Source organism: Lemur catta, chromosome 3 (genome assembly GCF_020740605.2).
Source record: "Lemur catta isolate mLemCat1 chromosome 3, mLemCat1.pri, whole genome shotgun sequence".
NCBI classification, from domain to species: Eukaryota; Metazoa; Chordata; class Mammalia; order Primates; family Lemuridae; genus Lemur; species Lemur catta.
Window position 1 is genome coordinate 22362683 of NC_059130.1, and position 17074 is coordinate 22379756.

Genomic DNA, 17074 nt, shown 5'->3' on the forward strand with positions numbered 1-17074 from the left:
CCTCACAGCATCCACCACATCCGGCTCACTCCAGCCTGTCAGCTCTGCTGTGGCCACTCCCACGGGGGTGACACATCCCCTTCCCTTGTCACCCTTTCCTCAGCCAAGTCCTTGTGCCTCAGGCCGCAGCTCCCCAGGAGGTCTCCAGCCTCCAGGGAGGGGTGAAGCATCCTTCCGCCAGGCACCTCCCACAGTGCAGAGCGGCACTCGCTAACGGGGCGTCTCCTCCACCAGACTGTGGCTCTGGGAGGCCACCATGGGACCCTGTACTGATAATCTGCACACAGCTGTACCCCACGTGTGGCCCAGAATGGGAAAGAAGGAAGGAAGGGAGGGAAGAAGGAAGGAAGGATGGAAGGCTTGACCCTCAAAGAAAATGACCCTGGACCAGAAGGAACAGGATTTAGGAAGTGGATTGGAGGTTGTTCAAGTACGAGTGTTTCCTAAGCAGGACAGAGCGGGACTCCATACCCACCCGTAAGGTGACCCAGTATTTGCTAACCCTAAGCTGGAAAGGGAAGGGAGGAGGCATAGCCTCCTGGGCCCATGAAGGCACAGAGCAGGAGGCTGCCCTACCAACATATTTGTTAAGGGAAAAAAAAGGAATGAGAGAACAGCTGGAAAGAGGGCAGGTTTAACTAGCACGCCAGCTGCCCGAGCTGTCTGTCGGGCCCGACAGCCCAACCTTCCACCCGAACTTCAGCTTGGGGGATGAGGGCCCTGCGTGAATGGAGCCAGGCAGGCGCTGCATGGTACAGGAACAAAAGTAGCTAGGGGAGAAGGGGGACCGAGGAGAGGAGGAGAGGACGGCAGAAAAAGGAAGAGTATTCTCGTTTTAGAAGCAGACTATTTCTGCACGTAAAAGTGAAAATCCTGAGTTATTTCAATTTTGCTATCCAAGTTAAGCAAATCTCTTCACCTTCCTGGGTCTGTTTCCTTACCTGCCAAATGAAGGTGTGGCCCATTTCAAAGGTGTGTACAACTGTAAAATGGTTTTGCATCCTCTGGCACCTCCACACTTCTGCAGCTAAGTGTCATGATAACACAATCCTCCGTTTGATTATTTTGTTTGTGTGAAGCCAAAGGTATTGGAGAAAGTGGTTTCCTATCCCTTCTCTGGCTCTAGTGGCACCTGGCACCTCATCTGTAAAGGGGCATCCTACCCCTGGGGCCAAAAAGGAGTTTACCAAGTATCAATCCCCTCCCTCCCTGGTATTTGATGATCGCTGAACTGCAGAACTTTCTGCTGACTTAAACCCAGCCTCTTGTCATTCTTGCAATCGACCTATGGATTGTTTGCCAAGTAGGTTTTAAGCTCTTTGACAATCACTAGACATTAGAGTGGGCAGAGCCAACAGAGGTAGTGCCTACCGAAGAGGAAACAGAAACCCAGAAAAGTCAGTGCCTTGCTCAAGACCACTGCCAGTTAATGCCAAAGCTCTGAATTGCACACTCCCCAGCACCCTCAAAGAGACAGCAAAACTGCTTCCTCCTTTCTTCCTCTGTCCTCAGGAAAGGGAAGGCCATGCCCTCCCATTCCCTCACCCCCAGGAGCTGGACATCCCAGAGGAGGCAGTCCACATGCACAGTAACTGCCTCTCTCTCCTCCTAGGCTCCCAGGAGCTGCTGCAAGACTTCAGGATGCCCCTAGGCAGCCCCTTCCCTGCTGCACTGGGCACAGCCACCCTGCAACCACCTTGCCTCCCAACATTCGCAAGGCCCCTGAAACTTCCAAGAGCCTTCATGTTTGTTATTTTGTTTGATCTTCTCCCCACACCTCACACCTGCATCTTTCCACTGCACAGGTGATGCCAAGATCAAGTCTGCCTGCAGTGCTCAGCCTTGGCTGCAACATCGAACAGTGGCTCCCTCAGTCCAGTGCCCCTCTGGCTGTGAAGCATATCCGGGCTCCTGCTATATCGACTAACTTCAACCCAGTTGCAAAGCAGTAGAGCTACTTCTGCCGAAACCTTGAGACGTTCCCTGTTTCAGTTTTACGCAGACATTTGCTAACGCTATACCTGACAAGAGAAATATCTAGCCAGATCCTTTTCAAGCTCCTTGCTTCACTAGCCTCTCCAAGGTCACACACTGCCCCTCTCCCCTGCACAAAGCCAGATAAAGTGGACATGGCCTGATTTGCAGCAATGGTGGTGACCCTGAGTTACAGCTGCAAAGTCCTCAGCAGGGTTATCTGCTTCACCCTGAGCCTTTGCTGAAGGTACCATCTTGACCATGCACAGTATGTGAAGCCTTAGTATTAGGAAGTTCCTCCTGTCCACTTCCCCCACCCCTCCCCTTCAGTAGCCCCAGGGCCAAATCCCAAAAGTCATACTTACAGTTTGCAAAATCATTCACCACAAGTAGGCTGGGTCTGATGCTAGGCAGGGAAAAATATCACGCTTCATCTTCACTCCTTTTTTTTTTTTTTTTTTGAGACAGAGTCTCACTCTGGTGCCCGGGCTAGAGTGCCGTGGTGTCAGCCTAGCTCACAGCAACCTCAAACTCCTGGGCTCAAGCGATCCTTCTGCCTCAGCCTCTCGAGTAGCTGGGACTACAGGCATGCGCCACTGTGCCCAGCTAATTTTTCTATATATATTTTAGCTGTCCATATAATTTCTTTCTATTTTTAGTAAAGACAGGGTCTCGCTCTTGCTCAGGCTGGTCTCGAACTCCTAAGCTCAAACAATCCGCCCGCCTAGGCCTCCCAGAGTGCTAGGATTACAGGCGTGAGCCACCGAGCCCGGCCTTCATCTTCACTCTTACACAGTGCTGGAATGTGCAAGCTTCTCCACCTCTCGCACCTGTCTCCCCAGCGTTGAGCATCACGCCTAGCATACTGAGATACTAGATACTCATATATCATGGAGTGAACCTCTCAGGGGCTCTGTTCCCAGTGACACACAGTCTTGGGGTCTGGGGAGTCCAACCATACACAGATAATGTGTACAGGGCATTATTAGAACACCTATGCAGAACCACTTCAGCACTAGGTCAGGAAAGGCATCCCGGTGGTGTGTCTTCTGTGAATAAAATGACTGCACTTCCCGTGAATCCCTGGTCTTCAGTAAATGCAGCCTGTCAGTCCTTTCACTTAGGTTGAAAATCCTCTAAATATATTAATGTGTGTGAGGAAGCCAGCTTGAATACTGCATATACACTGACACCTTTTCCAAACTTCTTAAACACAAGGCAACATGGTATACGAAACACCTTGCCACCCACCTCCTTGCTTGCCGAAGCTGAGCATTTGCTGCTGCTGTGGCAAAGCAGGGCACCGATGGATGCAGAGTGCTAGGGACAGTGGCCTGGATCCCACAGGAGCAGCTGGAAATTGAAAACCATTGGAATGTACTTTGGGTTAGCAGAGATGACCTTGAAAACACAGGCTGGCAGCAGGGAACTGCAATCTGCAGGGCACTCAGGGCTCGACAGGGAACACAGAAGAGCCAAGCACCAGGCAGTTCATGCTGGAGGCTGGCCAGGTGTCTCCGGCCCTCTCCTAGCAGGGGCAAAGCCTAAGGAAACTACACAGCTGCCAAGGGCAGCTGAGAAAACGAGCAGCACGTGGAACTTTGCTTTAAGTGAGCTGAGTGCAGGAAGATGGTCAGAGAGAAGGGAAGAAGACATGCAATGAGGCATTATTCAATCAGCAGCTAAGACAGGCACTGTTCCGGCCCTTGCTTGTTATGTTATCATGACTATTTAATATTTGGAGAAGCTGTGTGTGAAAGGTAGGGCTGCCAAGAGCAGACAGGCAGCAAAGCCTGTGGCACGTCACAATGCTCTCTGCCTCTGTACCCCTTGGGAGAGGAGAGGAGTTGAGGCTTTTATACATTATACTTACTGGAATCTCCAAGAAAGAAAGGAGGTGCCTTATTGGTCCTACAGAGTTCTCAACCCTGTCTGCCCATCAAAATTGCCTGGGGGGCTTTTATAAAATTAAAGTACATGGGCCTCATTCCAATTAATCAATCTCTAAATTTTTTAAAAAACAAACCTTAACCTGTAGGGTTAAGAAAATCTCTAGGTTACACTAATCAAACTCCAAGAATTCCAAGTTGAACACAGTTTCTCTAAGTGGAATGTGGGCAAAGGCCCACTCTAATAGCAAATTCAGGCTGGGCAACCCATCAAGGTATAGCCCAGAGGACCAGATTTACTGCTGTACTTACTTAATAAAAGTTTACATATATTAAAGTACCTGGTTTGATACAGCTTTCTCAAAAGCTGCCGTGGGACCAGGAGCTAGTCTAGTCGATGCTTCGAGCTAGAATAGTCAGGCTAGGGGAGGAATGTCATAATCACATCATTAGTGCCTCCCTGCAAGACTAGGACCAAGCATTTGTATGGCTCTGCTAGGCAGGGAAAGGGCTTGTAGGCATTCAAACAAAAAGGTAGTTAGTTGGGGCCGGGTGCGGTGGCTCACGCCTGTAATCCTAGCCCTCTGGGAGGCCGAGGTGGGTGGATCGCTCGAGATCGGGAGTGCGAGACCCCGTCTCTACTAAAAATAGAAATAAATTATCTGGACAGCTAAAAGTATATATAGAAAAAATTAGCCGGGCATGGTGGCCCATGCCTGTAGTCCCAGCTACTCGGGAGGCTGAGGCAGTAGGATCGCTTAAACCCAGGAGTTTGAGGTTGCTGTGAGCTAGGCTGACGCCACGGCACTCACTCTAGGCCGGGCAACAAAGTGAGACTCTGTCTCAAAAAAAAAAAAAGGTAGTTGGGATCACTAAAGGAAAATAAAGTGCTTCCTCTTTTCTATGTCTTGATAAGACATAGAAACTGCGGACTATTTCTATAAGGTTGGGCAAGACAAAAATATTTTGAGCAAAAGGCCAGTCTAGCTGGTAAGTCCCACTCAGTATTATCAGTAACCAGTAAGTTACATTTCTGAGAATGGGGGAAGAAAATGCTTTGTTATGTGATTCAGGAATACATTTTTTGTAGATTAGAGATGAGACTGTCTCCCTTCTCCATAACTACCTGTCCCTGACCACCTCCCAAAGTCCCCCACAGATTGGTAAGGAATTGGAAACTGATACCAGTGGAGACCAGGGATGACATTCACACATTCCCAATATCCCGAAGCCACGTTAGCATGCACTCAGTTACTGGTTAGAATGGGAAACCACTGAGACATCAGCCATCAGCCAATTTCAGGATCATCTAAGACCCACCTGAACATTCTTGTGCAGGAGTCAGCAAACTTTTTCTGTAAAGGTCCAGACAGTGAATATCTTAGGATGTGGGCCACATAGCCTCTGTCATAACTACTCAGCTTTGCCACCGTAGTGTGAAAGTAGCCATAAAAAATATGTAAACATGGTTGTATGGGTATGACTGCATTCCAATAAAAGTGGGTTTTTTTTTTAACTTTTTAAAAAATAAATTAATTATTTTTTTGAGACAGGGTCTGGCTATGTTGCCAGGCTGATCTCGAACTCCTGGGCTTAACCGATCCTCCCACCCCAGCCTCCCAAGTAGCTGGGACTGCAAGCACGTGCTACTACGCCCAGCTCAATAAAATTTTATGAGCAAAAAGAAAGCAGACCAAATCTGGTAATTTGCCAACCCTTGTTGTACCGGAACATAGCTTCCACAGATCAAGCTGACATTTAATGGGTGACAAATAAGGAAGAATGACATGGTAAAAGAGTGATATGGATTTAATGACAAATATTCCATATTGGTTGCTGAACACCAGAATTCTGTCCAAGGAACCATAATTAAATAAAACAACCTGAAAATAAGGCAATTCTCACGTACACAAGCACACACTCACACAAAACCTGTTACTTTTAGGAGCATTAAATTATTCACTATTTTAACAAACAGCTGTAAAATAACATTACAATGAAGGAAAATGTGCACAAACTTCAGAAACAGTTCAGATTGTCTATGAACACAGGTTCTTAATTTGTACTTTTTCACATATGTACAGCCTCTTACTTGTAAAGAGACGACATGGCTCAAGGGGTTAATGTCTCATCTCCTTCCAACTCAGAGCTCAAGATTTAATCAAAACCATTTAGCCTATTCAAACTGCTCCAGGTTTTGCTTAGTAAAGGGCAGCAGAGGAAGACTGCTCTTGACCAAACTCTCCAGGAAACAAATAATACACTTGCCTCCACCATCATCAATGAGTTGGTGGAAGGAGTCTTCAGATTAACATTTTCAAGGGTGAACCACAGGTAACAGAGTTTGCCGAAGATGTACTATTCTTCTAAAACTAGATACAAGAAACAACTTCCTGAATGCATTTAACCTCACTTAATGCAGATATGTTCCCTGAAAAGGTGTAAGAAAAATGGAATCACATTTTAAATGCACCAATAGAGTGGGGTGTTGGTGGTTGAACTGTTTTCTTCTGATAAGGGATTTGCTCATAGCAGGAATAAAAACATAGTGGCTGACTCTCTTATCCGTGGTAACAGGAAAAACAAGAGGTAAATGAAGTCCAAAGATTTCCATGGCCACTAAATTATTTTACATTAGCTTCAATCTCCACTCCCTGTTGAACCCTTGATATGTAGCATATTGATGCAGATGAGACTGTACATGACGATGGCAGCGAAAGACCTACTAACCTAGAAAGTGGATAATCAACCCATGAATAATCAGAAATTGTATGAGAGTTCATAGGCACAGACTTGAGAGAACTTAAAACAGCTGGAAGAGGTAGATGTGCATGGAAAAAACCCACAAAAGAGTAAGATCACCTACAAATTGGCTATATTATTTTCCAATGGGTCTTATACACTTAGTATTCGGACTGCAAGAGTCAGAATTAACAATGGACACTTGCTTTGCTTGTATTACTCTTGACTAAAAGAAAATGAAAGAAGAAGTAATGTCTTTCAAAACTGTCCATAGTTTGAAAATCTATTTGCATTTGTGAATAACAATAAACTGATTAAGAGGGCAAGATTAACAGGCATTATACAAGCCCAGAATTATCAGGATTTTTTAAAAAGTGTTTTTATTATGACAAAAACATGCTTTCCTACAATCCCCAAAGAGGTTCTTTACTAGAATACAACTGATCACGTATAAATTACTAGCATCCACAGAAATTTTGCTAAAACTGTAAAAACAATTTTTAGGGTTTTTTTTTTCCCCCTTCAACTGTATCCAACAGTTTGTGAAGATGCTTCCATGAAAGGTATAGGGTAACAATTGCTAGTGAAGAAAACAATACTGCTTTCCACAACTCTAACTTCTAAAGGCTAACCTAAGGGAGGAACTTTCAGCATAGATAACTGAAGTCTATACAAGAGTCATCTAACTACAGCCCCCTACTAGAAAGGGAACATAGCTAGGATACCTTAATTAGGTGACAAAGACCAGCTTTGTCAATTAAGGACATCTTTGGCCCTTCTAGGCTAGCCTTAAGTTTTCCATCAAGCGTAACAATTTTCAGTGTCCTTATTTTATTATATAAATCATGACTGACAGGTAAGTGTTCCTAGCAGCTGAGCTGGAGAACGCAAAAGGTCAGACCACAACTATTCACACTGTCATCAGCCTGCTCTCTTCAGGACAGCTTGCCACACTCCTGTCCCCAGGCCTTTCCTAAGACACGGGTCATAATACTGATCTACCTCACAATGCTGTGAGAAACAACTAACAATCATTAAAAAGCATAAAGCACTTTGCAAATACCAAAGTGCAATTTTGGCATCTATATAATCACCAGAGAACATTCATTGCTTGTGCTATTTGGCAATTTTGCATTTACACCTCTCCCTGACTGTGCCCTCTTTATGTAAAGCCTTGAGATTTCTACTGTGCCTCCACACGTAGGAAGAAGACTTTCCTACTTTGACTAAATCTCTCATCGGTATGGATGGAGGTGGGGGTTAGCGGGGGATGGGGTACACAGATGCAAAGTGAAGGCAAATGACACAGAGGAGCCTTGCACCCCAACGTGTGAACGCTTGGCTTTCCTGCATTTCTCACATAAAGGCCAGCAAAACTCTGAGCTTGCTACCTTTTGTAGCAGGTCACTAGGACAACTGTTGATGGCCTGAAGTTCATTTGAAACACATGCACCAAGCTGACCTCGGAAAGTCACACATAGCTGGGATTGTTCCTTTTCCCTGCACTTAAAAGATCACAGGTGAGACCTGAAAGAAATACAGGGTGTGACACATACCTGGGATGAAGGGGAGGGGGCAGGAGGCTGACCATCCAGGTAGACAACCTTGACCCAGCACGAAGCTAGAGTATTTTCAAGGAAGTAGCAAAGAACCAGGAGCAGGACCAAGATTTCCCAGGAGATATGAATGAGAACCAGTTATAAATGAATTTCTAAGTGCTAGAGATTGCCCCTTGAAATGAGGGCGTGTAGCTTTCTGCTCAGTTTCCCCTGGATGCCTCAAAATAGCAGCTAACTGTGGCTCAGAGAAAGGAAGGGAAGAGAATTCTACATATCCTCTCCTATGGGATCGACAAGGTTCCCCTACTTCTCGTGGGACTATAGCTGATGTGGGGGCACGGGGCAAACACTGGCTTACCACCTGGCGGGACCAGGATAGAATTACTTATACCCGCGTTTTATTTTACCCCATAACCCTCACTCCAACCACACCCTCTCCCCTGATTCCCACAGACCATCACAGCCCACCCTATTCTGTTCCCTGCCACCTGTTCCCACCCCACCCCCAACTCCCTTCCTCAAGGTCCTAACGCTCCTGCTCCTCCCCGTTCTTCACCCCCTATGGCATGTGCTTCAGGAAGTCATCACCTCAAGCACATCTCCCAAACGTCCCCCCCCCCACCATGGAGAGAAGGTGGGCAAGACATAGCACCCGGAAAGAACTCTTAACCCTCCCCTTCAGGACCCCCTAACACCAGTAGGCTCTCCAGCCACGCCCAGAATGGTCCCCCCGCCCCTTCCCCAGGGTCTGTCCCGGGACACCTACTGCCCACGCGCTCCCGGAGGGCAAGCTCCCGCGGACCCAGCCCTAGCACAGGTGCAGCTTCTGGTGCTGCGCAAGGTGCGTTTTGTAGCGGAAGCCTTTGCCGCAGCCGGCGCACTTGTGCGGCTTGTTGCCGGTGTGGATGCGGCGGTGGCGGATCAGGTGCGAGCTCTGGATGAAGCTCTTGCCGCACTCGAGGCACGTGTAGGGCTTCTCGCCCGTGTGCGTGCGCTGGTGCTGCGTGAGCGTGGAGAAGTCGCTGAAGCGCTTCTCGCACTGGCCGCAGCGGAAGGGCTTCTCGCCCGTGTGCACGCGCAGGTGGTTGACCAGGTGCGAGTTGCGCCCGAAGCCCTTGCCGCACTCGCGGCACACGTAGGGCCGCTCGCCCGAGTGCGTGCGCTTGTGCGTGAAGAGGTGCGAGCTGACGCTGAAGGTCTCGCCGCACTCGGAGCACATGTAGGGCTTCTCGCCCGTGTGCACCCGCTGGTGCTTCACCAGGTCCGAGCGCCAGCTGAAGCGCTTGCCGCACTCGCCGCAGCCGTGCGGCTTCTCGCCCGTGTGGATGCGCTGGTGGTTGGCCAGGTGCGAGCGGCGCACGAAGCCCTTGCCGCACTCCCCGCAGGCGAAGGGCCGCAGCGCCGCCGCCCCCCGCGCCGCTGGCCGCCGCGTGCGCGCGCCGGTGGCTGAGCAGGTGCGAGCTGAGGCTGAAGGCCTCGCCGCACTCGGGGCACGGGTAGGGCTTCTCGCCCGTGTGCAGGCGCCGGTGCTTGAGCAGGTCGGCGCGCCAGCTGAAGCTCTTGCCGCAGTCGGCGCACAGGTTGGGCCGCTCGCCCGTGTGCAGGCGCAGGTGGTTGGTCAGGTACGTGTTGCGGCTGAAGCCCTTGCCGCACTCCCCGCAGCGGAAGGGCTTCTCCCGCGGCGGCCGGGCCAGCGCGGGCCCCGAGCCGAAGCCACCCGCCACGCCCACCCCCATCATCCCCACCATGGCGCCGCACTCGCCCGCGAAGCCGAAGGGTTCCAGGCTGGCCGCGGCGGCGGCCTCCGCCAGGCGGTGCATGCGCTGGTGCTGCAGGAACGCGGCGCCCGGGCTGAAGCTCTCCCCGCAGTCCGGGCAGATGGTGGGCGCGTCCATGATGCTGGCCACCAGGCTGTCAAGCTCCCCGAGGTCCACGGCCACGGGGTGGTGGAGCCGGTGGAGGCGGCGGTGGGCAGTCTTGTCACCCCGGTGGTGCCGACCGCCCAGGGAGAGGTGTCGCCTCCAGGGCAGTACTGGAGGGGGCGGCTGCTCCTCTTCCTCCTCTAGCCTGTTCTCCCCAGCACTCTCCTCCTCCTCCTCCTCCTCCTCTTCCCGGGGGCTCCGGGATATGCTGTCTGACTCGGACAGTCCTGGGAACATCCCCATGTCAGCTACACCAGCTTGGTCATCCTCTTCCTCCCGGAGAGCAACCCCTTCTTCCTCACTTAGCAGCCCCTCTGCAACAGAAAAGGCGGAAGTGAAGGTTACTAGGCACTCAAAAGGTAAGTGAGCCCAGAGGAAGCCAGTAAGAGTGTGGGCCAAGGAGTCATCCTCATCCCCCAGGCACACTCAACTTCCACCCCTTCAAATCCCCCAGATTCCAGCCTCCCTCCCACCTGGCTCACCAGGGAAAGGCCAAAAGGAGGGTGTGCACTCACTGGCCGCCTTTGTCCACCAGTCCCTTCAGGCAGCTGCCTGGGGCCCTGGGCCCACTCATTGTACCCGAGCCACTGCCTAGCAGAGCCATCTGAAGGCCTGACAGTGTGTGCTTGAGATGGTCACGTCTGTGCTGGGTGGGACTCCGTGGGGTGGATCTCAGGAGAAAAGGTTTGCTCACTCCAAGAGCTTCCAATGCCTTTTAAGGCTCCTGCCTCAAAAGACAAGGCCCGTGTGGCCTAACCAGGCCCTGGACTGATTTTTTAAAATATGTTTGGTCAGTCTGGAACTGCTTAAGGTGGAACAACAAACTGAACTCACCTTACGGCCTTTCCTGTAGATGGGGGAAGGGGATGCTGGTAGTGGGAAGGGGGGAAGGGAGCACAGAGCCTAGAGCTGGTGAGCCCAGGTTAGAGCCGGCCCAGGGGCATACCTGTTGGCCTCTGGTTGTTTACCCCACTCCAGGAAGTGGCTGAGATGTGAAAGGTCAAGCACTGTGGGGGAAGGCAGCAGGGAGGCTGGGACGATATGGGGGTGGTGGGGGAAGGAATGTAACCTCACAGTCCTGGCCATAAAGTATTTCAGCTCATTTCTGTCCCCAGAGCATGCACTGAGCAGGGTAAAGCAACGAATGCCCAAAGAAACAAGGAGGTGGGTGGAGGCCCAGCATTTGCTCTTTCAGGTTAGGATAGCAAGGGATTTAGCAGAGGCCTTGGGCACTTTGGGAATTAGCCACACACATGAACCTAGGCAGGTCACTTACCGAGTTTACTTACCTGCAAAGAGAGATGAGGACTGGAACTGTAAACATCTGGGTATTTTCTATTTGCCTAGCAGTGTACTAAGTACTATTTTTTTTTTTAAATCTGAGACAGGGTCTTGCTCTATCGCCCAGGCTGGCATGCAGTGGTGCAATCATAGTTCATGTGGCCTCCAACTCCTGGACTCAAGAGATCCTCCTGCCTCAGACTTCGGAGTAGCTGAGATGACAGGTATGTGTCACTACACACTATACCCAGCTAATTTTTAAAAACTTTTTGTAGAGACAGGGGTCTCACCACGTTGACTAGGCTGGTCTCAACTCCTGGCCTCAGTGGTCCACCTCAGCCTCCCAAAGCTTTGGGATTACAGGTGGGAGCCACACAGGTGTGAGCCACTGCACCCAACGTAAGTAACTCTTTCTATGCAGCAACTCAGTTAACTCTCCCAACAACGCTATGGGGTAGGTTCTACCTGGGTAATTCCACTGTAGTGTTGTTACAGGTATTAATTTACAGCAGTATTCTCTATGCTGTAAAGTGCAGCGCCAGCGAGTGAGGCTCTTCACCCATGTTTACTAACACAGCCCCCCTCAAACTGTAGTGGAGAAGAGGATGCTCCTTGGGACTAACACTCGAAAAGCTGAGCTAGTACAGAATCTGCTTTATGGTCTTCTCTAGAGAGCTCCCCCCAGACAGTGCTGCCCCTGGTTATGATTCTAGAGGTGCTAGAGGTTAATGTGAGTGGGGCAACTTCTGTAGAAATTCTAGCTCTCTCCTCACCTGTGCAAACATCGGGCACTACTTCTCTCTCCCTGGAGTCCTGTGGGTTGGAGCCCATCTCCAGCTCTGGGTGGCCTTCTTTCTTGTCTGTGTCCTGTGGATTAAAGCCCATTTCTCTTTCTTCTGGGTCCCCTTCCCTGTCCTCAGAGTTCTCAAAATCGGAGCCCATCCCTTTGTCTTCTGAGTCCTGGTGTTCACACACACCCCGATGATAATCTTGTTCCATCCGGGAAGGAAAGGGCAAGGGAGGTGACTGGGGATCCCTGCTCAGACAAAACACAAGAGAAAGGTCATGGCAGTCAAGCCTTATCCCCTCACCATGTCTAGCCTTGATTTCCCGGGAAAATGTGTAGAATTCCAAGCCCCAGATGGCAAATCTCCACTCCACCCTCCCAATCCCCATACCCTCGTTTTAAGGTAAACAGCAGAATGCAAAGGAGAGTGGTCTTGGTGGCAGAAGAGCAGTGACAACCTCATTCTGATGCCAGCTCTCATTGGACCAAAACTTGATCTGCTTCTGTCTAGGAAGCAATGGTCTATATTGTGTGGTTTTATAGTTTAACACTGAGGTAGCTATTCCCATTATTACAGCTGAAAAAACTGGACCCCACTAGCCTAAGGCTACATAGCTCGGAAGCTGTATAGAGTGGGGCTTAAACCAGTTGTGCTGCCTCAAAGATCCATGTTTTCCTTACTCTTATGCTTGCTTTCCTTGAACCCACAGCAGTCTTGCAAGTATTTTGGCTAATTTTGTGCAGGCCTTTAAAGAGCCAGAGGAAAAAGTACAAAGTACATTTAAGACACAGGAATAACAGAAGCATTAAGTATGGTAACATCTAAGACCAGGACCCCAATGGCACCACCAACCTGGCTTCGTAGTGAGGATCTGCTGCCTTGCTGGGAACAGTGAGCCAAGATTCAAGCTTTAGTAGGTCTGTTGGGGGCAGGAAGATGAGATGCAGGGACCTTCTATAGTAGAAGCCATCTTTGTGGTCCTAATTACATGTTTTACAGTATCTGAATTGTACAGAACACGGATATGTGCACCAGGGATAACTGATAAACCCCTCTACAGAAAAGGCCAACATGTGAACTGTGGGGAGAAAATGACATCAGATTCCTAAATCTTTTGTAGGTGTCAGGTTTAGATCTCAAATTTAAAGGGCCCCCTGCCAAGACTGAGCAGTTGAGCCAAAAATAATTTATTTCTGCCATCCATCACTCCTACAGCTTAGCTCAAGGCAGCGAAACAGTTTCTAGGTGGAGGATTTTGGACTATGACTTTGAAGAGACCAGTTCCCTCTCTGCCTCAGCAGTCCCCAGAGAGGACTGCAAGAATATGGCTGAGCAAAATGCCCTTTCCTTGGCTGGGAGCTTTTCCTGCCCTGTTGAGGCCTTCCCCGAGGCAGCCCTGGCTCTGCCAAGCTGGGGAGTGGAAAGCAGGAGTGACAAGCAGCGGAATTTCCGGCTGGGTTGGCCTCACTGTAGAGCCCAAGGCAAGTCAATTAACCTCATGGTTTCCACATCCCCATCTGTGGAAGGAGGGTAATGCTACTTAACCTTTCTCACAGGTAGGGTGTCAGAAGGAAACTAATTAAAAAGCACTTTGGAAAACACTGCAGAGAGTAATTGATGCTTTGAGTTTTACAAACAAATGTGGAATATACACATTATTCCTCTTTTTTAAGTCCTGATGTCATTCTAGCACACCTCAAAGACACACCCACCCCTCTGTAATTTTGGCAGACAACATCACCGTAAATAGCATATTAGATTCTTTCTGAGGGATGACATACTCCCTAGATTAGAGTGAAAAATTGAGCCTTTCTCTTAAATGTCTCAGGAAAATGGCTGCATCTAAGGTGGGCCAGTCAGCGTGTCCTGAAACGCAGCTGAGTTCCTTTGGAATGTATACTATTTGAAATGCCAGGTTTCCAACACTTGGAGATTTCTTCTCAGACTGGAGGAGAAAAATCTCATTAAAGCCATATACCTTTTAAGAGGTGTATCCCACAAGAGACTACTGACTCCAATTCCTTCTGCCCATCACTGTGTTGCCTCCTGGGGCTCAGACCCAAGGACAAGTACATCCCTGCAGATATAACGCACCTGAAGGTCGGGGGTGGACAGGCAAGAGTAGGATCTTCAAACATGACCTTTTGGTTTGCTAGTGATGAAAGGCAGTGGAGAGATGGGGGGAAGGGAGAGGGGGAGCTAATCGATGGTTTCTGCCAATCTGAGACCAGCAGGAAGGAGTCTACATCAATAAAATAAATCATACCTAATGGGTATAATGTACACTATATGGATGATGGGCACACTAATAACTTTGACTCAAGCAGTACAAAAGCAATCCCTGTAACTAAAGCATTTGTACCCCATAATACTCTGAAATTAAAAAAAAAAGTGAAAATGACAATAAACACACACAAAAAAATTTTACGGAACTAAGTCTTCTGAAACTTGATCTTGGACCTCATCTAAGTTTCACTGCTTGGTTTATGCTATACTTAACATCTGAAATGACATTTTGTGGCTTTTTTTAATTAAAAATTTTTATTGAAAAATAAAAAAATCAAGTAAGCATGTCACCAGAAACTGAAAACTAAAGTGGCATGGCATGGTACCCGGCATGGTACACAAGTGACTGCAGCTGTCCACCCTGAAGGGCAGGATTTGAGGATCCAACCAAGGATGCAGGGGGCAGGGCTTCACCTCCAAGCCCTTTTAAGGACAGGCTGCTTAGAGAGCACCTCAGACATAGCAAGAATGGAACAAGAGGACTTCCGATTTCTTGGGGACCAAAGAGATAATTCATATCAGAAATATTAAATATGGAAACATGGTTTTCCTAGATTTAAAGGGTGAGGGGGGGAGTCTGAGTTCCCCACTTAGGGCTGGCATATGGAAAATTCACAGAGCTGCGTCAGAATTAAGGCAGCTTCGGAACTCCAAAGGGAGTACTTCCTGATCCTCATTCACACCAGGGCAGGAAGGATTAGGCATGCTCTGAAAAGACTGGAAGCTCCTCTCACCCAGACAGACACCATTCAAGGCACAACAACTACTCAAATTTGCTTAAAAATGTGTTATGTTAGTACAAAAGTGGAAATCTGCATGCCCAACAATATGGATTCAGTTCCACTCACACCAGCACGTGGTGAAGTTGTAGGCAGCTGTCAAATAATGGGGAAGGCTATTTAGAGGTAAGGAAAGGTGGTTCATAATTGTTATTAGATGAAAAGTGGCTGGTTTGAAAAATATGTCATTGTGGTTTATTACTATATGCACACTAGCATATATATTTACACATGTATATACACAGGTTCAGAGAGGAAGTTATTAAAATGTTAAACATCTCTTGTTCACTTTGGGGGCTTTGCAGCTAATTAACTCATTTAATCTTAACAAAAACGCAGTGAAGAAGGATATTATTTCCAACTTCATAGACAGGAAACAGGCACAGAAGTGACTGGCCCAAGGTCCTGCAAATTATAAGTTGCATAGCAGGGATTCATACCCCTGCAGTCCAGCTCCTTTGCCCACATTCTTAACCAAAGCTGGTGTGCAGTTTGGAAAAATGTGTCCTTTTTGTGTACATCTACATTTTCTACAATAAACATGTATTTTTATCAGGCAAGCAGCTTTGGCTTTAACGTGATAAAATATGTTCAAGGAAAATCTATAATTATTCTAGAAGCAACAAAAAGAAGACAGGAGCAGGAGTTGTGATAACCTCAATCTAGATACATAATTTTCAGAAACGTTACTGAGACACGGTGGTATAGCTACAGTGTCAGTAGATATTCAGGCATGTTTTGTTCCAACTCCTTTCCCACTCATTCGCAAAATAAAAACTAGCAGTGTTTTCTTAGGCAAGGCCAGGGTTGGACAATGAGTGAGCAGCAGGGCAGTGTGATCGCTCTGTGGCCAGACTGACCTGGATTTGAATCCTCAGCCATTATCAGCTACTTTACCGTGAGCAAAGTACTTAGCCTTGATTCCACATCCATAAAAACAAGCATGCTACCACCTACCTTGCCACGTTGTTCTGAGAACCATGTAAGATTAATGTTTGTAAAAGCTGCTAACATGTTAGAGATGCAATAAATGGTAGTTATAACTATTATGAAACCTCAGCCAACTTTTCGATTTAAGAAATTACACACAGGCCAGACTCATTGGCTCGAACCTCTAATCTCAGCACTTGGGAGGCCAAGGCAGGAGGATCACTTAAGGCCAGAAGTTCAAAGTTTCAGTGAGCTCTGATCGGGCTACTACGCTCCTGCCTGGGTGACAGAGCAAGACTCCATCCCTTAAAAAAAAAAAATTACACACATAACACAAATTGGGGGTCACCTGTTCACAGCCATATTCACGGAAAGTGGCCTTTGGCAAGTACGAGCAAACCAGAGCTTCCCCAGGCCTTGCTGTTAAAGGCTCTATTAATGAACAACCCACCATGTGGAGACAAGAACCAGGGAGGGGCTAGTTGCTTAGGGCAGCTTGTTAGAGGGAGAAAGGTTCAATTCCATATTAGTTTGCAGCTGCTGATAGCCCATGATGTATACAGAGTAGAGGTCTAAAGCTAAATGAGGTGAAGGTGCGTTCTTCAATACACCCTGACTTAGACCATCTGTAAGGGAGCTCTCTTCCCCCAGTAAGAAGGGATAGAAGTTAAAGGGAAAAAAACAACAGAGTAGTGGGAGCAGTCAGGCAGACAAAATTAATTCCACATCTAGTTCTAATCACAGAAGAAAACAAAAGAGCAATAAGTAGTAATGAGAGGCAGGCCTGGTTTTTGGCCAGCACAACCACTGTGCTGTGTGACTTTTAGTAAGTATTTGCCCCCTCTGACCTTCTGTTCAGTGAGAAGTTTGGGTTTGAATGTGCCTGAGTCCTCTTCTAGCACTCATATGACACTTCTGCAGGTG

General features: G+C 48.3%; 1 protein-coding gene across 1 annotated transcript; it reads right to left on the bottom strand.

Moving 5' to 3' along the window:
• Nucleotides 1–8817: 8817 nt before the first annotated feature.
• ZNF697 (zinc finger protein 697) lies at nucleotides 8818–14445 on the bottom strand. Its single transcript, XM_045546939.1, is given in 3 exon segments — nucleotides 8818–9573; nucleotides 9575–10400; nucleotides 12141–14445. Coding segments are annotated over 3 exon segments (1830 nt in total). The 5' UTR covers nucleotides 12544–14445; the 3' UTR covers nucleotides 8818–8972.
• Between the last annotated feature and the right edge of the window lie 2629 nt (nucleotides 14446–17074).